The 25,876-nt window shown below is 38.7% G+C and overlaps 1 protein-coding gene across 2 annotated transcripts in view; it reads left to right on the top strand.

Annotated features, from left to right (window-relative positions):
* Window positions 1–25,876, top strand: part of BABAM2 (BRISC and BRCA1 A complex member 2) — a 340,273-nt gene that overhangs the window by 84,884 nt on the left and 229,513 nt on the right. For both annotated transcript variants that reach the window (XM_090280995.1, XM_090280994.1), the window contains exon 5: window positions 20,347–20,541. In XM_090280995.1, the coding sequence (XP_090137121.1) occupies window positions 20,347–20,541 (195 nt within the window). The remainder of the gene's footprint in view (window positions 1–20,346; window positions 20,542–25,876) is intronic.

Below are 25,876 nucleotides of genomic sequence, written 5' to 3'. Positions count from 1 at the left end.
ACCAAGGACAATCTGCAATCAATCATACCTACAGAAGATTTAGCAAATGTTTGTATTTTCAAAGGAGTCCTCTAGTTTCCGTTTATGGTTTGAAGCAGCTTATTCACATGTTTCGGTTTACATTTAAACTGATATAGAAGTGAGGTTTTGTACTTACTGAAAGTCTTTAGGTTTGGGATTATTTTGCTGTTCTTGGGTTATCTACAGGGATGGGCACATTAAAAAGGAGAAAATCTTGTAAAATTTGAAGGTGATTCTAATGTATGCTTTCTCCAAGATTTTTAAAACATGAAAAACCTTAGCCATTTAAAAACATTTTTTCAGAGAAATTATCTGTATCCTGCTGAGAATTTTATGCCAAGCTGCAGCCCCCACACGAGCTTTGGAGAGCCAAGATATTTAAACCCGCAAAGTACAGTGGCAGCTGAGCTGTGACTCTGGCCCGATGTAGTCATTGGACCACGGTGGTTTGTAGCCTTGAATTAACAAAGGCTCAGGAGGCCTTGTATACATTTAAAAAGTGTTAAGTTGTTGGAATTATGAAAATACCATAGAAGCGCAATATTATTATAAGCAAAACATTCAACACATCTAATGTAGTTTCTTGAATACGTTTCAGGAACACTTATGAAGAGAACAGATTAAAAAGTAAAAAGTCTAGATTATAGATTTTACAAAAGAAGGGCAACTAATTACTTATAGTATCTGAAATAATCTACCAGAGATCATCAGTCACATTTATAAATCAAAGGAGTCCTTCAGGAGTTCAAAAAATTAATTGATCAGAATAGTAATTAGTGTAATGATTATATGTAATTTGGGTGTTTAAAGGTACATTTTAAAAGGATTTGTTTATTTTTTAAATTTGGAGATGTTTTCAAGGTTAACAAGAACTATAGCTCAGTCACCCGTATGGGAATTATTTTAAAAATGCAAAATTTCTCCCAGTGAAACTTGATTTAATTAAACACTAAAAGTTATTACCTTTTTAAAAATTATACTTTATTGATTATGCTATTACAGTTGTCCCAGTTTATCCCCCTTTGCTCCACTCCATCCAGCACCCCGACTCCCTCAGGCAATCCCCACACCATTGCTCACGTCAGTGGGTCATGCATATAGGTTCTTTGGCTTCTCCAATTACTATTCTGTACTTTATATCACATGGCTATTCTGTAACTACCTATTCGTATTTCTTAATCCCCTCACCTCAGCACCCATTCCCCCATACCCCCTCCCATCTGGTAACCATCCAAACACTCAGTATCCATGATTCTGTCTCTGTTCTTCTTGTTTGCTCAGTTTTTTTTTTTTTTAAGATTTAATTATTGATAGATATGTATTTTTTGCCATTTTATTATTCATAGTTTTGATTTTCTTCTTTTTCTTAAATAAGTCCCTTTAACATTTCATATAATAATAGCTTGGTGATGATGAACGGTTTGGTGATGATGAACTCCTTTAGCTTTTTTCTTGTCTAGGGAGCTCTTTATCTGTCCTTTGATTCTAAACGATAGCTTTGCTGTGTAGAGCAATCTTGGCTGTAGGACCCTGCTTTTCATGACCTTGAATATTTCTTGCCACTCCCTTCTTGCCTGCAAAGTTTCTTTTGAGAAATCAGCTGACAGTCTTAAGGGAACTTCCCTGTAGGGTAATGAAGTGCTTTTCTCTTGCTGCTTTTAAAATTCTCTCTTTATCTTTAACCTTTGGCATTTTAATTATGATGTGTCTTGGAGTGGACCTCTTTGCATCCATCTTGTTTGTGACTCTCTGGGCTTCCTGGACTTGCATGTCTATTTCCTGCACCAAATTAGGGAAGTTTTCTTTCGTTATTATTTTCAAATAGATTTCTCATTTCTTGCTCTTTCTCTTCTCCTTTTGGAACCCCTATGATACAAATATTGGAATGCTTGAAGTTGTCCTAGATGCTTCTTACACTATCCTTATTTTTATGGATTCTTTTTTCTTCTCATTCTTCTTGGTTGTTTTTTGCTTCCTTATGTTCCAAATCATTGATTAAATTCTTGGCTTCATCCACTTTCCTGTTGTTTCCCTGTAAATTGTTCTTTATTTCAATTAGTGTGTCTTTCATTTCTGACTGGATCTTTTTTATGCTGTTTAGGTCCTCACTAAGTTCCTTGAGCATCCTTATAACCAGTGTTTAGAATTCTACATCTGATAGAGTGCTTATCTCTCTTTAGTTTAGTTTTTTTTTCTGGAGTTTTGATCTGTACTTTGATTTGGACTATGTTTCTTTGTCTCCTCGTTTTGACAGCTTCCCTGTGTTTGTTTCTATGTATTAGGTAGAATTGCTTTGACTCCGTGTCTTGGTAGTGTGGCCTAATGTAGTAGGTGTCCTGTAGGGTCCAGTGGCACAGCCTCCCCTATCACTGAAGGTGGGTACTTGAGGGGCACCCTTTGTGTGGGCTGAGTATACCCTTCTCTTATAGTTGAACCTTGATTGCTGTTGACAGGTCAATGGGAGGGATTACCCAGGCCAGTCAGCTGCAAGGACTGGCTATGACCACTGACCACCAAACTCTGTCCTCCATGTAGGATCAGCTGTGCAGGGGCAGGGTGGTGGTGTTCTGATGTGGTCTGTAGCTGTCCACTGGGTGTGCAGGCCCTGGGGTTTCCTGGGTTGTACAGGCCAAGGTCAGCCCCAACCTGTTTTCCACCCTGGGCCACCCTACATGAGCTATAAAGCAATCTACCAATAGCTGCTACTTGTGTTAAGCTTAGAGGTTCCCAGGTAAAACCAATACATGAAGCTAGGCTGGCTGCTGCCAGTGCTGGGCTTGAGGCAACTTAGCAAGAGGTACAGGGTCTGGAGGATGAGGCCTCACTGAGGCTGGCTGTTGCTTATTTGAGAGAATTTAAGAAATTGTGAAACGTTAGCCAAGACCAGCCATTCATATGGAAAAGCCACTGTTAAGAGCTTGGTAGGACCAGTAAGTAGGGTGGGGCAGAGCCTCAGAGTATCTCCAGGGCAGGGCAAACAATGTTAGCCAAGTTGATGGAGTCTCAGATATGGCCTCACCTGCCAGCTCTGTGGCTCTATGGGAGGAAGGTTCAGAAAAGGAACAATTGCCTCTGCCCACCTTTCTGTCTGGGAGAAAGCTATCCCTGAGCTCTTGCCTAGATGCCAGACACTTCAGTTCCTCCCTGTGTGCCACTGGTGCCTTTCAAGCTGCTACCATGGTGCTGGAGCTCAGAGGGAGTGAGTCTGAGTAGGTCTTTGTACAGGTTCTTTAGGAGGAACTGCTTGGGACTCCGAAAGTTTCTTCCACCAACTCAATCCCTGCTGGTTTTTGCACCCAGAAGTTATGGGGACTTATCTTCCTGGCATTGGAACCTTGGGCTGAGTGGCTTGTGTCAGGCTGGGCCTCCTTGTTCCTGAGATACCCCTCCCTAATTTTTATCCACCACTTGTGGGTGTGGGACCATCCATTCTGCATCTCCGCATCTCCACCCCTCCTACCAATCTGGATGGATGTAGTTTCTTTAATTCCGTAGTTGTTGGACTTCCATTCGACTTGATTTTTGATGGTTCTGAGTGATGGTTGTTTTATAGTTTAGTTGTAATTTTGATGTGGTTATGCAAGCATGTGAGCAATGTTTACCTATGCCTCCATCTTCACCAGAAGTCCCACTGATTTATCATCTTAAAAGTCTAAGGTAACCATTTGTGTTACTTTCAACTCCTTCCTATCCTAGATTTAATGAATTTGGGTTTAGGAGTAGTATCTAAGTATGGGTTGAAAGCATTTTAGAAGTCAGGAAAATTAAAAGCATTTTAGAATTAGGAAAAGATGAAATAACTATTTCAATTGGAATTAGCTATAGATTTCTGTTATTAATGTATATTTTCTAGTTCATAGTGAAGAAAATAGGCAACCTCAATAATATTTTACTGAATCAAAAATCTGTAGTAGTAATTTTCAATTTTTTAAGAGTAAAAACAAACAATTGAAATATTGTCCCTTAACCTAATGCCTTTAACTTCCTGAAGAGAGCCTAGGAACTATTGCTTACTTTTTGCTAGTACTTTTTTTGGCCTTTTAATTTATATCTATTAAAATTGTTCTGTAAACTTTAGTGCTGTGTTACAACATGCCTCTTGAGAATTTTTGTTTTCTAGGAAAACAATGCAATATAAGATGTTTATAATATTTACAGTAAAGGGTTAATGAGGGTTTTGAATATTGAGAAACTTTTAGTCAGATTAAAACATTAAGGTTAGTTTAATGATAAAACTTCTTTAGCTTTTAGTATCGCTTCATGACTCTAATTGAGAAGTAAATTATACTGGTTAATCAAATATTCAGACTCATAAAATTTACTATATACATATAGATCACCAGTTCTTTTAAAATAATTGACTTTTGATAAAATATCCCTTACACTAAAAATAGAACATAATTTGATCTTTCTTTGATAATTCAGAAACTTTTGAGGGAGTGTTTATAGTTTCAGAATTATTATTTTTTAATTAACTATGGAGTAACATTGGTTAGTAACATTCTATAAATTTCAGGTGTACAACTTTACAGAATTATTGTTATTAGCCTTGATTATCATTAAATTGTAGCTGTGTAGTAGACTTGATTAATGCAGAGTTCCAAAGTACCGTTAATTATCAGAATTATCACTGGATTAAGAAGGTCCAAATCGGCTTTGTGACTGTGGTATTCACAAGAGAGTCAAATAGAGACTTATAGGAGCTGATATGCAAGGATATATATGTGCAGCTGTGCACATATGTTTACTTTTGTGCATATGTGTACATATTACTGTGAAATTTATAATGCAGTGGTTAAACATATACACACGTACACTTACTTGTGACATGTGCAATCATTACTAGTACTAAGGAAGCTGCAAATTGAAGGAATTTGATCAAAATTTACCAAGAGGAAATTGGCTCCAAGGCATAATGATTTTGGCTGGAGAAAATAGTGATCCTGGCACAGTATACCCTCTGTTTCCTTGTGAGAGCTCCAAGATTAAAAGAATTAGCTACATAGAGGCAGATGCTTGGTAGTTTTCTGGAAGCACAATTATAAGGTTTATGAAAAACAGGAAGATCAACATCTCATGCGTTTTTTTATTTTGAACTGGAAACTGATTTAATGTGCTATTTTGTACTCCTTAGTTCTTGTCTATTGAGCCATGATGATTTGATTTTTGTTTGTGTTGACTTTTTCTTTTACATTCCTATTTTAATTGTGCTAGTCTTTGGAAAGAAATTATGTCTTAAAATGCTTTTAAGATAATATTTTTTAGACTGCTCAAACTTTTTTAACATTTTATTTTATTTTAATTTATTTTTTTATTGAATTTATTGGGGTGACATTGGTTAATAAAACCACAGGTTTCAAGTGTTCAACTCAATAACACATCATCTGCACACTGCATCGAGTACTCGCCACCCAAAGTCAAGTCTCTTTTAATGACTGATGACTGTCATCAGTCATATTGCAGTGTTGTATTTTGAGAATTGCTGTCTACTTCTCTACTTCTCTGCTCATAACCACAGATGAGCTTGGCTTGCAGTAGCCAGTATTTCTATTGACCCTGAAAAAAATTTGGATCCTTTAGTATATTACATTTAACTTAATTTATAATGAATTGAATAATAGTGATTATTCACTTGACCAATAATTTGAGTGCCCACTTTGAATAGCCCATGATGTCTAGCATAGCCCTTGTGCAGAGATGAATAAGATACTGTCCCTGTTCTCAGATAATTTATAAGTAATAGGGGGATGATGATGTGAAGTAAGTATATCATCCAGACAGTGTCAGTTTTGCTGCATTTTGCTTAGATAACACCAGTAAATACCTTATGTATCTACCATAAGTGAAAGAAACATGGAAGGAGCTAAAGCACATCTGTAGGAAATGCCCTGAAATGTTAATTTTGGTGTTGCAAACTCAGGTGCCTGGAAGAGCCAGCCAATTAACACAAATGAATGGAAAAAACAGGTATAAAACAGTTGTAATTGGTAAGGATTGTGACCTATTGGACTGTGTATGCTTTGTCTAAAAATTTTCAAATAAAATTATTTTGTGGGTCAAAGAAAGCATGACTACAGGCCGAGGCTGCCAATTTGGGACCCCTTCATAATTCCTTAATTTTAATGGAACCATCACAAAAACATTTGAGAGGAAAAAAATGGTGATTTTAAATTAAACTCAAATAAGTAATCCAATTTAAAAATGATCACACAATTTAGTAAGTGATTTGGTGCTTTTTTTTTTTCCTGGAGCATAGGCAACATTTAAATTAAGGATGATGGGATCCCAGGAAGAGCCTGGAAGCTATTCTAAGGCAGATGAAGGGATCAGGTTTAGTAGAATCCAGTACTATAGGAGAAGCAAGAATGACACTGGCTCGCCACTGTCGATTTTTTCTTCTTCTGGGTACGTGTAGCCTTGGATTCCAGGTGTTAATTATTATTATAAGTAAATGTGAAGTCTGGAGACACATTCTCTTACTTCCTGGGAAATGTGTGGGGGCCATTCTGATGGAAAGCTCTTGTGAATGGAGCCTTTAGCCATCATTAGACAATAGATCTTATGGGAAGACCTAATGAGTTTATATGAAATTATTTGGGCCTTTGATTACAATGAGAAAATTCATTAGGAAGATGATCAGATTTTCTGGGTTTCCACCTTGCCATCAGAATGTCTGAACATGGCATCCAAAATCAAAAAACAGATTTTCTAGGGCCAAGGAGTAGGTATCACCCCGGGCCTGCCGGATCTGTGCCTCAGAGGGTAGGACCCGAGAATCTGTTTTTTATTTTTCAGATTTTATTTATTTTCAGAGAGAGGGAAAGGGAGGGAGAAAGAGAGAGAGAGAAACATCAACGTGTGGTTGCCTCTTGCATGCCCCCAACTGGGGACCTGGCCTGCAATCCAGGCATGTGCCCTGACTGGGAATCGAACCAGTGACTCTTTGGTTCACAGGCCAGTGCTCAGTCCACTGAGCCACACCAGCCAGGGCAACAATCTGTCTTTTTACGAACTAGAGCTGTAGGCAGGAAAGATTTCCCATACTTGCTGCAAGGTAAGGAGGCTTCCTTGGTCATTGAAGATGCTGCATTCACAGCCTTGTGTTAAGAGCTTTTTAAAAAAGTAGAGTTTATTGATAGAACTCCATTGTGTTTGAGAATAGTGAGTTGAAGGCAATAAAAATTTGTAGCTTAGGATATAAGAGCTTTGTTAAGGTTCTTGAGGCATGTCATTGTAGGGGTCTATATTCATGATCATTTACCCTGAAACCCAGGGAAGCCTGTTGGGATGGCACAGTTTGAAACAGATACTTCTCTTTAGGTAACTGTGAGGAGTACCACAGTTCAAAGGACTGGGGAGGAACAGCTTTGGGGGCTGGAAAGGGAAGTTGAGTTTAAGAAAATGAGAACTGGTGAAACTGTAATCACTATGTATTGCTAAGTTGACATGGTTCCAAGGCAGCGGCTCTGGTTGCTTTGTGGGGGGTCCAGTTTTCAGTGTCTGCAGAGAGAATGTGTGCAAAAGATGTAAAAGGTTTGCTAGTCAAAGTACACACTTCCAGTGTGGCATGGAGCCAGCATTCATAAGCTACCACTGTACAGTTTGTAGTGCTGATTACCTTTCAGTGAGGAGGAGGAAAGTTAAGAATACCTCGGGTTTACAGGACCATGAAGCCAATGAAGACCTCCTTTCTACCCCCAAGACACATGTCAGTAGTCAAAGTATTCTTTCTGGCCTGAAACAGTTGTTTACTTTTCTCCTTGCTTTTTCCCAGGACTCTTGGCTATTGAGAAGTCTGGTTTTATTACCCATCGAATCAAATACTTTACTGGTGTAAAAAGCTCTGGGATGGGGAACATCTTAGATACTTATTTCGGATACATTTTAACTTAAGTCCACTGAGTGAGTTTTAATATACAAGGGTATAGTCTCCCACCTTTCCTTCCTTTTTATTTCTTTCCTTAAGAAGAATGATTGTAGTCATTGTTGGATTAGTGTTAATAGGTTAATCCTCTATGTAGATTTTCCTGCAGATAATGTAAGAAGCTACATAACTTTTTTATCTGGCAGTAAACCTAAGGTTCCAAACTATCTATGCTCTGGATTAAAGGGTCTTTGAATAGTCCTTGGCCTAGTAAGAGTTCATGCACCTCTCTTCTTTCTCTTAGAGGGGGTAAAAAGGTGATGTGGTGTTCTGGTGTATCAGCCCTCTTTTATGATTCATTCTCTCTCCCCTTGGCTCTTCCTCCTCTTCCCCTGCTTCTCCCCTTCTCTTTTTCTTTCCCTTCCCTTTCTCTTTCCTTTTCCCTCTCCACCTCCTTCATTTTAATTAAAAAACAATTTATTTATTTATTTATTTATTTTTAGGGAGAGGGGAAGGAGGGAGAAAGAGAGGGACAGAACCATCAATCAGTTGCATCTCACATGCCCCCAACTGGGAGCCTGGCCCAAAACCCAGGCATATACCCTGACTATGAATCAAACCGGTGACCCCTCAGTTCACAGGCCAGTGCTCAATCCCCTGAGCCATACCAACCAGGGCTCTTTTTAATTTTAAGTGACAGAAAACCTGATTGAGACTGGGTTAGACAAAAAGAGGAATTCATTGACTTAGAATTTAAAAAGGCTTCAGATAAGACTTGGTCTAGCCCTGGCTGGTTTGGCTCAGCGGATTGAGCGTCGGCCTGCGAGCTAAGTGTCGCTGGTTCGATCTTCCAGTCAGGGCACATCAGAGAAGGAAAACTCTGACTCCAAAAAACCTCCGCTGCCTTGCGGCATACCTCTTCAGGGGAAAGGCTAAGGGAGTAAACCCCGACAGAAAATCCGGAGCCGGAGTCCCTAAGGAGGTTTGACGTTGTAGTCAACACCGGCAACTCCTGCGGCGCACCTGAAGCCAAGCTGTATTGACTCCGTCTTTCCCTTGGACCCTTCAGCTGCGAAGAGAGGGGTGGTCTGATGCATGGGCAACAGCAGACCCTCCATATCACCCTGCCCAGGCTCTGTAGCTTCAGCTTCACTGGAGAGGACACTCCAGCGTCATCGCAAGATGTCGATTCAACACGGGAGGAGACAGATACCGTGTCACTCCCGAGTTGGACTGCACAGCCATTCTCGGCGGTGCAGATAGACTCTTAAGAAGCTACACCATCGTCTCTCGAGACGGACGGCTGCCGACGAGTGGCTGAGATAATGTCATTTAAGGATCTAGCTTCTTTCTCTTTCTTCTCTGCTTGGCCTTCCACTGTTGACTTTATTCCTAGTCTCCATATTCACCCAGTAGCTTAAGCCTCGTCCCTTGTGAATACAGAACTGTTACTACAGTTCAGACTTCTGTATTCTTCTACCTTTAGAAGAAAGAACACTTTTATTTCTCAGAAGTCCCAGCTGACGTTTCAGTTATCTCATTGGGATTGATTAGGTATGTGTTGAATCAGTCATCCATGATAAGTGCATGGAAAATATTGATGGGGATAGGCAGTCAGAACCTAAGGAACTTGAACTGGAGGTTCTTACTCCAAACCCATGCCCAAGAAGGGGCAGGAGTGGTTTTCCCAAGGAAATTTGGGTTTATGTTACCAGAAGGAGGGAAATGGGTATCAAACAATAGCTGTCTACTGAATGGCTTTAGGCCAAGGGCATTATTATGGACCTGGGGTCAGGAGGTGCAATTTTTAGGGGGAGTGATAAGGACACTGAAAGCTCTTAACTACACTGTGTACTGAATTTTGTGGATGTCTTTCCTTTAGTTGATGGCCTACTTTGTGTGGCTTTTCCTTTCTTGCTCTTAGAGCTGCATGTGGCTGGTGTAACAGGAAGAGCTTGGGGTAGCCTCCTTTTCAGTTGGAGTTTCCCCTAATTATTTACACACAAATTGTGTTTCTAGGGTATTGTTGGCTTTAAGACCACTGGCTTTGAAGGCCTAAGAATGGGATATTGTCTGAAAAGAAGGAGATCTGGCAAATGCTGCAGGTCTGGAATTAAGTCCCAGGAGCTTGCCAGGATGAGGAGACGCAGTTGTACAGTATAAGTCATTGTGGCCCGGGGCCACGTCTAGCTAGGGAAATCATCTCGGGCAGGGGTCAGAAACCAGGTGGCAGAGCCTGCAGGTGTTTCTCTAGGTAAAACTAACAATCTGGCTGGGGCTGTTTGTTCTCTGTCTTATTCTATACTGTTCATTCCTATGGGTCTCTGTGATTATCATAGTTGGAGAGAAACGAGAATCTACCCTGAGATCTGGTCCTGGCTGAGGCAGGAAAAGAGTTGTCTTGCTACAGGAGAATGGATAGACTCTTAAGATGTGTGACTCACCTGTGGCTAGAAAAGACTCGCTGGCAGCAAGGGGTCACTGAACTCGAGCTGTCATCATGATTTAAATAATTTGTTCCAAACTTAAAAATCTGTGGGCAGAAATTGGGATTCTTAACCTTCTAAGTTTAAGACTCCTGAAGACATTTTCTAATGAAAAGTGAAACCTGGACAAAGTGTTTGCTTTAACTAAATGATTGCAGTTAATTTCTTGTAAAGAAACACAGAAGCACACATTAACTTAAAATAAGCTCACACTGCTGTTTCTTGTAGTACAGCCAGGAAAACCAGTAACAAGCTGTCTCCTTCATAATCACATCCCTGGATGATATTCGAGCAACCTGGACAATTTAAATACATCCCCAGGAAAAACAATTTGAATTGAGTTAGAAATCATATTTGCTAATTTCTTTTCTGCCATTGCAATGTCGCCTTTTATTCTCAGAGCCTGAGTAGCATTGATTGAGAAGGTATGTGGCATCAGTGATCCAGGTAAATCGCAACAATCATTCTGAAGCCACAGCTAACCTGGAACCACAGAAGGATTATTTTTTGGTGGGAATAATTGTTGGGATCTTGGTGAATTCAATGTGTGCTCAGCTTAAAGGAATTTAAGTTTCAGTTTTTTTAGAACACTTTGTTGTGTAGACAAAATGATTTTTCTAATGTATAGGGTTTATTAATCAAATTTTAGTCTACACTGGCGTTCTGTCTACACTTTGGATAAGCTCTATCCAAAATAGAGCTTAATAATAATATTATTTATTTTTTCTGAGAAATAAGAGGTATAAAACTTGAGCATTTTTACCTCAAATAGATTTGTTTTTTATTTAGAAGATAACACCTTAAAGTTATATGGCTATATAGAAGAAATAGAGTGGATTTAGTTGTTATTCAATTCAGCATTCTCCAAAGCGTTGAATAATATTGAAAAACAACTAAATCCACTCTATTTTTTCTATATTCATGTTTATATTCAGTGACTTTAGTGTTCTCAGTCTTAGTTCTTTTATACATGTTGTGGAAAAGATACCACTTCTATTTTCCAAGTGGTTATAGTGTGAAGAGAAGAAAGACTATTAAATATTAAAGGTTCTGTGGAGGGTATTTCCTTTCTTCTCAGACTTGTTCCACTTGAGGAAGTTTCCGAGATAGAAAGATATCCACTCTTTCTTCCTCTCAATAAACAAGGAAGGCCCTGGCTGGTGTGTCTCTGTTGAGTGGAGCGTTGTCCTGTAAATGGAAAGTTTGTGGGTTCAATTCCTGGTGAGGGCATGTGCCTGGGTTTCAGGTTTGGTCCCGATTTGAGGCACATATGGGAGACAGCTGATCAATGTTTCTCTCTTCCATCAATGTTTTTCTTCTTCTCTGTCTCCCTTCCTTCCCTCTCTCTAAAAAATCAATAAGCATGTCCTTGGATGAGAATAAAAAAATAAAATAAAATAAATCAAACAAGGAAGACTGGACCAATAGGTGTGTTTTGAGGTTCCTTCCTTCCCCTGCTCTCCCTCATCCTTGTTTCCTTCCATCTATTGACCCCTAATTCCAAAGAAAGAAACAGAAGTTAGGCATGTGCTGTGTGATCCTTGAGTCCGATTCAAAGTGGCAGTACAATGTGACATGGGTTGCATGCTGGTCACTTTAAGAGGAACCGAAAGGTACTCTTACAGCAACTTCTGATGGACGAGAAGAGGTATACAATTTTTTGAATTTTTAAAATGGAGTCAAAGGTGTAATTTTGAGATACTTTTGTGTAGTATTTTAGATTAAAAGCAAGCCTCCTGTGGAAGAAACTAATAAGTGTACCAATTCTGATGATTCTGACACCCTAGCACAAAATTGGGAGGGTAGAGAAATGCTGGTGTGATACATAGGTAGATTATCTCTTGGAAGGTATTTGAAGATTTCCCAGAACTCCTCTGTTAATTGAAAGTTTGTTTACCTAGCATCTGTGGGTGAAGCATTGAAAAAAGTTCAGATCTGAGATTCCCTAGTTTGCTTTTTCTCTATTATGAGTCTGTCATTTCTATCATAAAATCACATGGAAAAGTGATTTTTAGCTACTAAGGTATTTGTATATTTTGCCCAAACCATTCATTACCTTTGCTCTTCTCAGGGATATGCAGTTGTTATGCTCTGTACTGACACAGAAGCAGGACAACATTACCATTAGTAGCCAGTATCCTGCAAGGCAATAACAAAGCCCTTTTAGAAAGATCCTAGGTTACAAATTAAAAAAAACAAAACAAAACAAAAAAAAAACCCAGGGAATTGGGTTGTTGGTTGAGAGGCAGGTCAGAACCTTGGAGAGCTCTAGAGAAAGCTGGGAAGAACCACAGCCAAAAACTTCTATGGCTGGACCCAAACACACTAGATATTTTGAGGAGATGCCAATTCCACCTTGCTTACTTACAAGATACGTATGATTTAAGGAGACAAATTCCTTACTCCAAGCATGAACTGTGTATGTATTTGTAGACTATTTTAGTGACTTGGGGCTAATGTCTTAAAAACTAGAGAAAATTTCAGCCCATGTTCCTAAAGGTCCTCCAGGCCATTTTATGATTTTGGATTTCTCTTAGCAGGGCTTCTGGATATCAGGGTGAAGATGGTTACAAATAGGAAGGGTAGAAGGAACATAAGATTTCACTGAAGTATTTACAATGTATTAGATGAGATCCATTTTTCAAAAAAAATTTTTTTTTCAAATGACATCTTAGGTGAAACTTCAACAAAACCCAAATCCAGGTCAAACCAAACCAAAAGCAGAATGGCAGAGGTGCTGCAGTTAAAGCAGGGTTTAAGAGATCTGGAGTGCCTTCTACTCAGTGACTCCTGGCTCTAGCAGTAGCCCCTGAACACAGCTCCCAGATCACCACCTTTCTCCAGAGTGCATTCAGTGTACCTGTCAGACACAGTTCCTAAGCAGGAATACCTGGACTAGCTCATAGTAATCCCAGAAATGACCTGTTGGTTGTCTCCTTAGCTATTCATTTGGCTGTCAGAATTAGCTTCTGTGCTTCCCAGAATCCATTGAGTTTCCAAAGACTGTAACTAACAACAGCTTCAGACATCCTGGTAACAATCACAAATCTCAGACTCAATAGGCTCAGCTTATAAGGGTAAAGAAAATTATTAGAATATTTGAAAATAAAGCCACTGAGGATTGCACAATGACCCTATTTAATTTTTTGCCTTACCAAGATTTATTTTTGTGAGTATCCTACAAATAGTAGTGCAGTAGAATTCAACCATGAGGTCTCTCCCCTTCCATGTACCCCATTTGCGAAAATAGTTGAATCTTCTCAAAAATAAAATCCCCAAACATTAACTACAAGTTAGCTATAACTATAAGGGATCTATTCTTTATACTTTTATGCTATTGGGAGCGCTGTGTTGTCTTTTTTGCTAGCCACATGTGTACGTATGAATGATATGGAGGTGGGAGTAGGTTTGCACTGTGTAGTCCAAAATTGAGTTTCTCCTAATCCAACTTCACTCTCACCCACCCCCAATTTCATGTTATGTTAACTCTATTTTAAGAGTTAAGAAGTTGCTATATTTTAAGGAAGTATGAAAAAATGTTTAAGATAATTCTATTTAAATTATTTTAGATGATATATTAGAGGAGTTATACATACACAACTCTGTCCTAATGTAGAGTGAGGACATTTCTGTTAATACTTGGTCCTCTTACAAATGGGTAAAATAGCATCTTATCTGTCATCTTTTGTATGCTCTAGATGAAGTGACATTTTAAAAAATTCATGCTGTCTAGTTATAGTTCTGTTAGAAATGCACAATGTCATTGGTCATTTCCTAAGACCTCTAATCCGAGGAATGAAACACAAAAGAGTTTGGGTTGAGAAAAACATAATAAATTCCTACAACTGTTACTATTATAATACATTATAGCACATTGCGTTAGCTTGCTGGAAATGTTCTGTGAGGCTTAGAATTCAAGAACAGTGAGTTCAAGGTTACTTGAAGCATACTTACTTAGGGTTCCGTGACGCAAGATTTGTTCTCCAAGGCTCAGGAACTGGCTAACTCTTTGTTGATCAGAAGACACGATTGATGTCTGACTTCATAAAATATGTAAATGGCAAGTGGAATTTCTTAAACTTTGAGATTGAGAAAAAGTTTGAAATGAAATATCTGAAGTATGCTATTCTATTTTTTTAATTTATATTTTCCATTATGAAAGTATATGCATGTGTTATATATGTGCACATATACACACATACACTGTATGTATAAACATAAAATTGGAAAATTTGGAAAATATAGAGAATACGGAAGAAGGGAAAAGCCTCTTATAAATAACTCCTAACCAGAGACATCAGTTAACATTTCTTCTAGTCGTTTTTCTAAGCATAGATGGTCTGTGCTGTGGAGGTTTGGCAGAGTATGAGGGGGTGGGTATCAAACTTAAGATCATTATGTATGGAGTTTTTTAATCTGCCTTCATTTAATATTTTCTATGCTATTACAGTATTCCCTCGCTTATTGCAGGTATTTTGTTCTAGACCCCCCAACCCCCCACGGTAGGTGAAAATCCGTGGAGTAGGAACCTTACATTTATTTTAGTATTTATATATATTTTAAGGCTTTATAAACCCTTCCCACACACTTATAAACTGTTCCCAGTCCCTTATTAACCTTTCCTACTCCCTTATTAACCTTTTCCACACTTTTATAAGCACTACTTATGTTCTTAAACATATTCTACACTCTTAAACCTATGTAACTTTAATAACATACGTATACAGGACCGCAAAATGCCGCAATATAGTGAAAAATCCATCATAAAGAATTAAATATAATATTTTAAAAAATCCCGAGATACAGTGAGACCGCGATAAGTGAACTGCGATACAGAGAGGGACTGCTGTAACACACTATTTGTAAACATATTGGCTGCATATTACTCCTTTTAATGACTTTAACAGTTTTTCAACTATTATCAGGCATTTATGTTATTTGCAGTTTCATGATGTTATAAATGAAATGACTTATTTTGTTGTTTTCTTAGATTCCTAGAAATAGGATTTCTAAGCAGTATAGAGAATGATTCTTGAAAAAGAGATTTTTGAAAAAATAAACTGCTTGAACCAGTTTACACTCTCATGTGTGAAAGTGTCCATTAAACTGCATCCACAGCAAGAGAAAGAACTCATGGGCGCAGACAACAGTGTGGTGATTGCGGGTGGGGGGAGGGCGGGGGGCGTGGAAGAAGGTGTAGGGGGGATAAATGGTAATGGGAAAAATACAGTACAAAATAAAAATAAAAAACAAATAAAAAATAAACTACATCCATACCAGCATTAGCTGTTTGCTTAAAAGAAGAACTTGGCTAATTTAAAATGTAAACTTTGTTTTCTTATGATTATTGCTCACTTTTCTTTCTTTGTGGGGAATGCTGGGTGAGGGCCAGGCCAGATCAGTGAGTCCCATGAAAACAGGAAGCAATTTGTGGGGCTGAGGCCCAGTCTTGGAGGAAAGGTGATGCTATTGGAAAACGTTTTCTTTTACCATGTGCATATATTACTTTTTTAAGGAAACAGCTTATGAAAAGAAGAAAATTACATTTCTTTATTAATAAGATTGCATACATTTTATATATTTTTAAAATTGAGATATAATTGACATATAACATCATGTTAGTTTTGGGTGTACAGCATTTTGATTTGATATATGTGTATATTGGGAAATTATTACCACAAGAAGTTCAGTTAACCTCCATCACCATACATAGTTCTAAACTTTCTTGTGATGAGAACTTTTAAGATTTATTCTTTTAGCAACTTGCAAATGTATAATACAGTACTGTGTGTCTTGCACAATGCTAGACAGCTGTGCAAAATTTTGTAGCAAGAAGTTTCAGATACCTTTTTAGTAATGTTTCTAATTTATTTCTATACTTCGTCCTTTACTTAATTGAAAACTTTATTATAAGCTTAATTTTTTTCCTGTAGAAGATTTTCCCCTTCTATTATTAGGCAGCGATGGCCCCAGGACTCGTTTTCCTCCTTCATCTCCCCAAAGATATGAACCTCGTGTGTTGTTTCCCAACTTTTTTCATTTATTGGTGTCCTTGTGCATGAATTAGCTTCAGCATGACTGGGAAGCCATGTTCTGAATAAGGGAGACGTGAATGTGGGTGAGCCAAGCGTCTGAAAACATTATCCTTCATCGTGTTTCTGACATAAGGAAGCTCAGTGGGAGCTGAGGATCGATTGGGCTTTTTCAAGTCTGTGGCGTCATTAATTTGGGAGTATAAATGTGTGGGGGAGTGTATTTGTGAGAAAGAAATGTGGGAAGGTTGAGGCTCATGGGAGCAGGAGCATCCCTCAAGCCAGGCATCCTGGATGGGGGAGCCAAAGTGGGGGGTCAGAATGCCACTAGACGTGAGATAGGTCGTGACTGCAAAGAGGCAGGTGCTGGTTCTTTGGTTCGACAATGATATTTCAGTGAAGTGAATGGGGGAGTGTTGGCAGATCTGAGTTCTCCACTGTCGGTTACCTGCACTGGGGTGCCAGCAGGTACTCAGCCTCTCCAGTTCACCAGTCTGCAAAACGAACTGGCAGGACACCTTCCCTGAACTGCCTCACAGTGGTTAGTGAGAAGGAATAACTTTTCATAATAGTAGTTAATTTTTTTGCTTTTGTCTATATTACTGTATTTTACCACTTTCTGTTAATGCACTTTTCATTACTTATTTTTGAAGTGTCTTTTCTTTGTTAATATATTACGAGCCCTGTGCCTGCTCTTCACGGTTGTTCTCATTTCAGATTTCTTCTTTCATGCACACTGCCAAAGATAAGTACAGTAAGGGCTCTGTGAATAGAGGAATACAGTATTCAGTATTCCCTCACTCATCGCGGGTATTACGTTCTAGACCCCCCACCCCCGCGATAGGTGAAAATCCGCGAAGTAGCAACCTTACATTTATTTTACTATTTATATATATTTTAAGCCTTATAAATCCTTCCCACAAACTTATAAACCATTCCCAGCCCCTTATTAACCTTTTCCACACTTTTATAAACATTACTTATGTTCTTAAACATATTCTACACTCTTAAACCTATGTAACTTTAACAACATATGTATACAGGACTGCAAAATGCCGCGATATAGCGAAAAATCCATGATAAATAAATCTAATATTTTTTAAAATTCCACGATACAGTGAGGCTGCGATAAGTGAATCACGATATAGAGAGGGACTAGTGTACTTATTTTTCTCTTTCTCATACTTAGCCCTCTTTTCCACAAGCAGCTTTGGACACTTTTCTCTCTCTCCTTCTCAAGAGAGTGGAAAGTTCCAGTGTCCTGCCAAAACGACACTGCAACATTGAATTTTGTAAAAGCATAGAGAATCCAGCTTTAAAAAAAAACAAGCCAGACATAGAGATTTGCAAGAAGCTAAAACAATGTCATGCTTCTCACTATTTTCAGAAAAGTTATCTCATTAAAAATGTTTTTATATTAACATGTGGTAGATTTGTTATTTTGAAATTAATTAATAATAAAAATTGTAAAAAATTTCTCAGTTCTCATTTTACTATAGTAAATTTAATGCATATAATTCATATATATAATGCATATAATTCATATATAATTTAGGATCCTCATACTTATTAAGAGTGTAAAAGTTTCCTGAGACCAAAATGTGTAAGAGCCTTTGGCGTGGTGCTTAGGGAGGAGCTGGGGGCCACAGTGCTTGTCAGGATCCAGTTTTATTGTGTAAGAGCTCTGTGACCTCGGACAAGATGTTGAACTTTTTGCTTCAGTTCCGTCATCTATAAAATGATATAATAATATATGGAGGTGTGGTAGCTGCTCTCCTCTCTCTTCCAGGCTGCAACCAAGGAAAATGGTAGTCCCTTTTCTTTAATCCCCCATCCCCGTCTTTGAAACTCATGCCTTCAGCCTGGGGGACCCACCAGTTCCTCCTTGTACACTTTTATGGAAGATTTTAGCACATGGCTTGTTTTCACTCTCTCTGCATTATTGCTCCTGTCATGGTTCCAGGTGATTTAATGTTCATATAAATCACCCTTCCAACATCCTGCCCTCACAGTGTGTCCCTGACTCCTTTTCCTCAGTGACCTCGTTCTCCTCTCTGCCCTAGCCAGGCACCCTCTGAGCAAGGCCTTGTTAATACCAGCTCCGGATCACCTCCATCCTCTCAGATGCAAACATCCCATTCTCCGACCCTACCTGCTGTCTGCCCCATTCATTCTCTTTAGTATCTCCACTCCAACAATTCTTCCAGCTCACCAGGACTATCGGTCTTACCACCTTTTCACTAACTCTCACTTCCCTTATGAACGTGGCCTTTTCCTGGCTTCACGTGCAAGGTCCATAATTATAATCTTTGCTTTGTAAACTTTCTAAGATCTCTTAACCCCTCTTTTTATCTATTGTACTTGTCTGGCAAAATCCCAGCCTTTGTTAAGTTCAAATTCCTCTCACTCTGCATTGCACCCAGGCAGTGGGATTTATGCTAATTAGCCTCACTTAATAGTCATACCTCCAACCTCGGAGGAGCTTTTAGTGCTGTGTGTAGTTCCTCCTTCATTTCCTCAGTCCATTTATTTTTCTAAATGACTATTTTACACTTTCTTCTTGAACTTCCAATATCCGTTCCTTCTTCTTTACTCTAAGCTTATGACCATCCTTCCTACTTCAAGGAGAAAACATAAGCTCCTCTCACTGCATGGACTGACCTGACTGCATTCACTTTCATTTAGTTTTACTTTCCTCCTGTTCCTTTGGATGGACTCTGCTCATTTCTAAGGCCAGCTGTCTGTGAGATCCCATTTCCAGCTGCCTATATATTATCTTCTCTCCTAGTATCCTACCCCCCACCCCCAAATCATCACGTTTACCCCCTCTCTACACTGACATTCCGTTACGCTTCAATATCTGAGCAAAATTTTCCCTTGATCCCACACCCCCCTCCAGTTACCAGATTGAATTGTTAATGTAGCTATCTGCTCTTTCTTTCTGCCCATTCTCTTCTGAACCCCCACAGTCAAGCATTATATCACCAAGTCACACTTGTTGACTACGTGATTAACCTGCATGTCACTAGACCCAGCCGTCAGTCCTCAGGCCTCGTCTTACTTAGAAGCACCATTTGACACAGCTGATCACTCCTTTTTCCTTGCAGTTCGTCCTTCACTGGGCTTTTGGGAGGCATGCTCTGTTTTTCTGAGTAGCATTCATCACCCTCGAATATAGTACATTGTTTGTTTACTGTTTATTTTGGTCCACTAAAACGTGAGCTCCTTGAGAGGGCTTGGCACATTCTCATCACTGCCAAGAACAGTGGTGCACACATAATAGGCACTCGGTAAATGTTTGGTCAATGAATGTATATACTTATCAGTTCTTCCTCATTTCCAGGTCCTTTCCTGGCCATCAACTCTCACAGCCATTTTCTTCCTCTTTTCCTCTGAACCTCACATTTCCTAATTGTCTTTTCCCTCCTCTCTACTCCATTCCTCTGTTTTTCAGGCTGAACCATCACCATTGTGCTTATATTTCTGTGGGACTCTCGTGTTTACAGAACATTTATTTATATCTGGTATTACAGATGCAGATGGTCTGTAGATCCGAGTTGATGACATTACCATATAATGTTGAATTTAGGAGCAGATGGAAAAAATTAAAATTATGGAAGAGTAAGAAACAAATGAAGTCTTCCAGAGCTAAAATTATGGTATTCTAGGATATTTAGGTTTCTTGTTTATTTCTACCCTGCTTTACACTTTTCTGTTTCTGGTTACTCATGATGGAATTTCTCTTGGTTTTCTGCAAGGATTTTTAGAATGCAAGAGAAATCGCCAACCTTGAAAGACTGTTCTAACTTCAGCTCTGAGCTTTTATCACTGATGAAGAGTAGTCTGCTCCCCTTAGAGTTTCATCATTCTTTCCCTCTAATGTGATGCCGGATTTGTATGTTGAACATTCATTTTAACTGGTTTTTATTTATGGCTTCTGTAGAACCTCGCCTCCTGGAATCCTTCAAATCCTGAGTGTCTCTTACTTGTGGTGAAGGAACTTGTACAGCAATATCACCAGTTTCAGTGCGGCCGCCTCCGCGAGAGCTCCCGTCTCATGTTTGAATACCAGACGTTACTGGAAGAGCCGCAGTATGGAGAGAACATGGAAATTTATGCTGGGAAAAAAAACAACTGGGTAAGGTTTTCTGAGAGTGGGGGGAAAAAGTCACTCTCTCTGTAATAAAATAAAATAATCAGTTCAGATGTCTACTTATAATAAACCCTAGCCATTTCCTTACACATGATCCAGGCTGCCTTTATACTTTCTCACTACGTAAGAGTTGGAGGGGCCTTAATGTTTTTATCTGGTTCGTTGTGTTTCTCAAAGGTATCACCTGGGAAGTTTGTAAAATTTGGAGTCTCACATCCCCAGCCCCAAGTAGTCAGAAGTCAGGGATTTTGATGCAGGTGGCTCACAGGTGACATTTTGAGACCCTGATAAGTTTCTCCTTCTTTTCAAGGTAGACCTTCAGTACCCCAGTCAGATAAGAGAGGTTAACTCTGGAGGTAGCTAGTTTGTATGGAGCCTTTAATAAGTTCTTTTTATAGTTTCTTTATATTGTATGATCCTTTTGAAATACAAGTCAGATCCTGCCACTCCTCGGCCCAGAACTTTTGTATACCTCTTTACTCTGTGGTAAAAGCCTCCATCCTTTATCCACCGTTACTTCTCTCACTTCATCTCCTCCCTCCCCATCTACAGATACTCAGCCTTAGCCCGCTACCACCTTGCTGTGCTGCAGGCAGCCCCGGTGTGCTAGTGCCCTCGGTTTTGTATATCGCTTTCCTGTTGTCTGCTGTATTTCCCCTGAAGATTTGCATGCCTCGTACCGTTCCTTCTTAAAGTTTTTACTCATATCTCATATTCTTAGCAGTGCTTGTGTGAACATGCCTAGTTTTTCTTAAACAACTTTCTTGAGGTATAATTTATGAACCATACATTCACCTGTTATAAGTGTACAATGCAGTGATTTTTAATACATTTGCAGAGCTGAGCAACCACCACCACAATCCAGTTCTAGAATGATTTCATCACCAATTGAGACCTCTCATGCCATTTACAGTTAATCCTGTTGCCATCTCCAGACCCTGGAAGCCACTAAAATACTTCCTGCTGTATAGATTTCTCATCCTGAACATTTCATATGCTGGAACCATACAATATGTGGTCTTCTGTGGCTGGCTTCTCTGTAGCCTGTCTCATGCTTCATTCCGTTGGATAGACATACAGCGTTTTGTTATCCACTCATCAACTGATGGACATTTGGGTTTCCGCTTTTTGACTATTATGAATAATGCTGCTATAAACATTCACTTGCAGGTCTCTGTAGCACCCCTTTTTAAGACTGTAACGCACACACTCCACCTTTACCCTGCTCTACATTTTTTGTATCTCTTTTTAATATGCCATATGATTAACATATAGCATCAGTGATATGTTGCTGCATAAAATAATTATTTCAGAAATTCATGGTTTAAAACAGCATTTATTAGCATAGTTTTTGTTTGTCAGCAGCCTGTGTAGACTCTGCTTCAGGGTCTCTCACAGTCTGCACGCGAAGTATTGGCTGGGGCTGCAGTTATCCCAAGACTCAGCGGGAGATAAGTCCATTCTAAGCTCACTCATGTGGTTGTTGGTACCCTTCTGTTCCTTGTGGGATGTTGAACTGAGAGCCTTAGTTCAGTGTTGGCCATTGGTTGGAGGCTGCCTCAGTTCCCTGCCTCATCACAGGGCCTTTCCACAGGGCAGCTCATAAGGTGGCAGCTGGCCTCATCAGATCAGTCAGTCAGGAGAGCGAGGGTGTGTGGGCAAGACAGAAGTCACAGTCTTTCTACCCTAATCTCAGAAGTGATGTCGCATCAGTTTTGTCCATCCCCCCCCAATGCCCAGCCCTCTGCAACTATCAGTTCTCTGCTATGAGCCTTATTTGTTTTTTTGTTTATTTGTTTAGTTTTTTAGATTCCACACATAAATGAAATGACATAGTATTTGTCTTTCTCTGACTTATTTGACTTAGTATAATACTCTCTAGGTCCGTGCATGTTGTCGCAAATGGCAAGATTTTATTCGTTTTCAGGGCCGAGAAATGTTCTAGTGTGTGTGTGTGTGTGTGTGTGTGTACATGCATACATACATGCATATATACATACCACTTTTTCTTTATCCATTCATCTATCAGTGGATACCTACATTGCTTCCATATTATGGCTATTGTAAATAATGCTGTAGTGAATATAGTGGTGTATATATTTTTTGAATTAGTGTTTTATTTTCTCTGGGTGAGCACACAGAAGTGGAATTTCTGGGTGCTCTTTGTCTCTTGTTATAGCCTTTGTTTTAAAGTCTATTTTGTCTTTAAGTATTGCTATCTCAGCTTTTTTATTTTATTTTATTTTCATTTTCATGAAATATCTTTTTCTATCTTTACTTTCAACCAGTGTGTGTCTTTCAGATCTGAAGTGAGTCTTAAGTGGGCAGCATATGTAACGGTCTTAGGTTTTTTTAAATCCATCCAGCCACCCTGTGTCTTTTGAATGGAGCACTTAGCTATTTACATTTAAAGTAATTATTGATAGGTATGTACTTATAGCCATTATAATTGTTTTCAGACTTGCTTTATAAATGGTTGGTCTAATACTTTTACTATATGTTGGCCTTTACTGGGGTGATTTTTTTCTTTCACATATTTTCTTATTCCTGGTTTTGGCCTTTTCTTTTCCACCTAAAAAATGTTCTTTAACATTTCTTGTAATACCAGGATAGTGGTGATGAACTTCTTTAGCTTTTGCTTGTCTGGGATATTCTTGATCTCTCCTTCAATCCTGAATGATAACCTTGCTGGTAGAGTAATCTTGATTGTTGGTGGTTTCACTTTCTTCATGTTGACTATATCATTTCTATTTTGCTCATTATACTTGCAGTGCCCTTATCGGGCCCGATACATTTTAGGCTCTTAACCTGTCGTAATGAATGGATGAATACATCTTGAGCCATAGCTTGAGTTCTGACTCTTTATTACCATCTCAGTTACTGTAGGCAAGTTTCTTGACTATTCTAAGCATCAGTTTTCTCATTTCTAAAATAGGTATAAAGGAATTAGATATACTGAACAGGGTTTTGGGGATAATCAAATAGCATATCTTAGAAAACCTTTTTTTGAGGTATGAGATGTTCTAGTTAGCCTAACTTTGGCTTTCCTTTTTGTATGTAGTAGATAATTATGCATTTGCCAAGGAACAATCTCCAGACATAGGCTATTGGTTGACAGATTTATTTGAAGAGTCACCCCTATTAGGCTGTCACCCAGCTAAAATTATAGTCACTGTTGAGTACAGTATTCCCTCACTTATCATGGGTATTACGTTCTAGACCCCTCCCCCACCCCTCCGTGAAGTAGGAACCTTACATTTTTTCTACACTCTTAAACCTACGTAACTTAACAACATACATATACAGTACCGCAAAATCCCAGACATAGCGAAAAACCCGTGATAAATAATTAAATATAATATTTTTAAAAATCCCTCGATACAGTGAGGCCGCGATATAGAGAGGGACTACTGTACTGTATTTCTTAGCTTTTAGCTATCTGTGTGGTAAAAGCAGTTGATTTCAGATGAAAGCTTGTTTGTTGATAGGGAATAGGCTCTAAGAAAGAAAGTAAAATTTCCTCTTACAGAGCGCCTGGGCTTGGAATCCATTCTGCATAAGACGCCTACCTGTTAGTTACAAAGGGGGGAGAGAACTATGATACAGCAGTTGTTACCAAAAGAAAATCATAGATTTAATAAATTGCCAAAACTGAGTCTTCTTAGTTTCAGTTACTTGCCAATGTACCATAACTTGAACAAAGGAAGGATGCACATATTTATTGCTAATGCTGGGGAAATTGCCATGGTTGCAGTTGGCAGAATGGCTGACATTTTGACAGTCATAGGTCAGATAATTTTCTACATCTATCCAAGAGAAGATCTGATCAAGGACTGAGAAAAAAAAAAAATCAAATTATTCTGTTCCCTTGGCTGCATCTAAATGTCTCATTTTCAGCTTACAGGAATGATGGCTGTGGAAGCAATCTTTGACGTTACAACAGAATGGCCATAAATTGCTTGAATAACTGTTGGAACTTCAAATATAAAAACACAGAGAAGTCATTGTCTGAGGTTCTAGAACTCAGAAAGGATTTCTCATTTGTTTTGCTCCTAATATGTTTATAGCTCAAATATTACAGTAAAATATGTTTTAAATCACCGTTTACTCAGTTTCACAGGGAGATTAGCTTATAGGTCACACGGAAAATCAGGGGTAGAACTGCAAACTGAATTCTTGTCTAGTTTCTAACGTTTCCAGTACTATTAGTAACAAGTGCTAAAGTTTCTTTGGTTCATCGGTGGCAAAATAAAGAATACCTAATGAGCTTGGAAGTTGGAGATCGTAAAGCACTTTTTATGGTTTCTATTAGATCAAAAAACTCACAGTGTTAAGTTTCATTTATTATGAATTTAGTGGTATAAATCAGTCTGTTGCCAATAAACATAAATTTATACTAGTTCAAGGATCAACATTTTGAGAAGGGATAAAGTAGGGATCATCTGAGCATTTATAAAAGAATGTTGTTCTAAGTTAGCTGGTAGAATAAAAATATGTTGTACAAACTAAAAAAGGGCAAAAGAGCTAAAATTCAGTGCATGGACTAAAATAACTAATAGTTCAAATGAGTCCAAGTGCTAAATATGCAATTTTTCTGATTACCTTATATGTACAGGAGTGTTTCTAATTTTTTTTTTTTTTTTAATCCTTACCCGAGGACATGCTTCCATTGATTTTTTAGAGAAAGTAGAAAGGAGAGAGAGACACACACACACAGAGAGAGGGACAGAGACAGAGGGGAAGAGAAACATCCATCTGTTGCCTCTGCACCTGCTGTACTAAGGCATTGAACCTCCAAGCTTTTGGTGCATAGACCGCTGCCCCATCCAACTGAGCCATGCGGCCACGGCGAGTTCTTTTAATTTTTTAAATCCCACATTTCACCCCTTTTGTTATTTATAAATATATACCATAATGGCTAAGAAACTCAAAGTTTTGAGGTTGACATTTTAGACTGGTAGATAGAAATGACTACTTATTGATTGGTAGATTGTTTGCCTCTAAAATTTAAAAATGAATAAGAAATGAATTGAGTTTGAGTTATGATTGTCTGACTAACCAACCTCTCCTTATCCCTTGGTCCTTTTTAAAAACCTGTCTCGACATTCACAGGAATGATTTAACAAATGTTCAGCATAGATGTAATAGCCATTTTAGTGTTCACAAATTTTATGAATGACTGATGCACAGCCTGCAGGGGTTTGGAAATACCTCACACTAGGAGAAGAGAATTTCTGGGTGACCTCAGATCAGTATCAGTACTTGTTTGCTCCAGCAAGACCGACCTCCTTGCTCACTTTTGAACATCCAGGTATGTTCA

The sequence above is a fragment of the Furipterus horrens genome, unplaced genomic scaffold, assembly GCF_987537825.1.
Source record: "Furipterus horrens unplaced genomic scaffold, mFurHor1.1.pri manual_scaffold_6, whole genome shotgun sequence".
In the NCBI taxonomy this organism is placed as follows: Eukaryota; Metazoa; Chordata; class Mammalia; order Chiroptera; family Furipteridae; genus Furipterus; species Furipterus horrens.
This window is presented reverse-complemented; position numbering and strand designations above follow the sequence as displayed.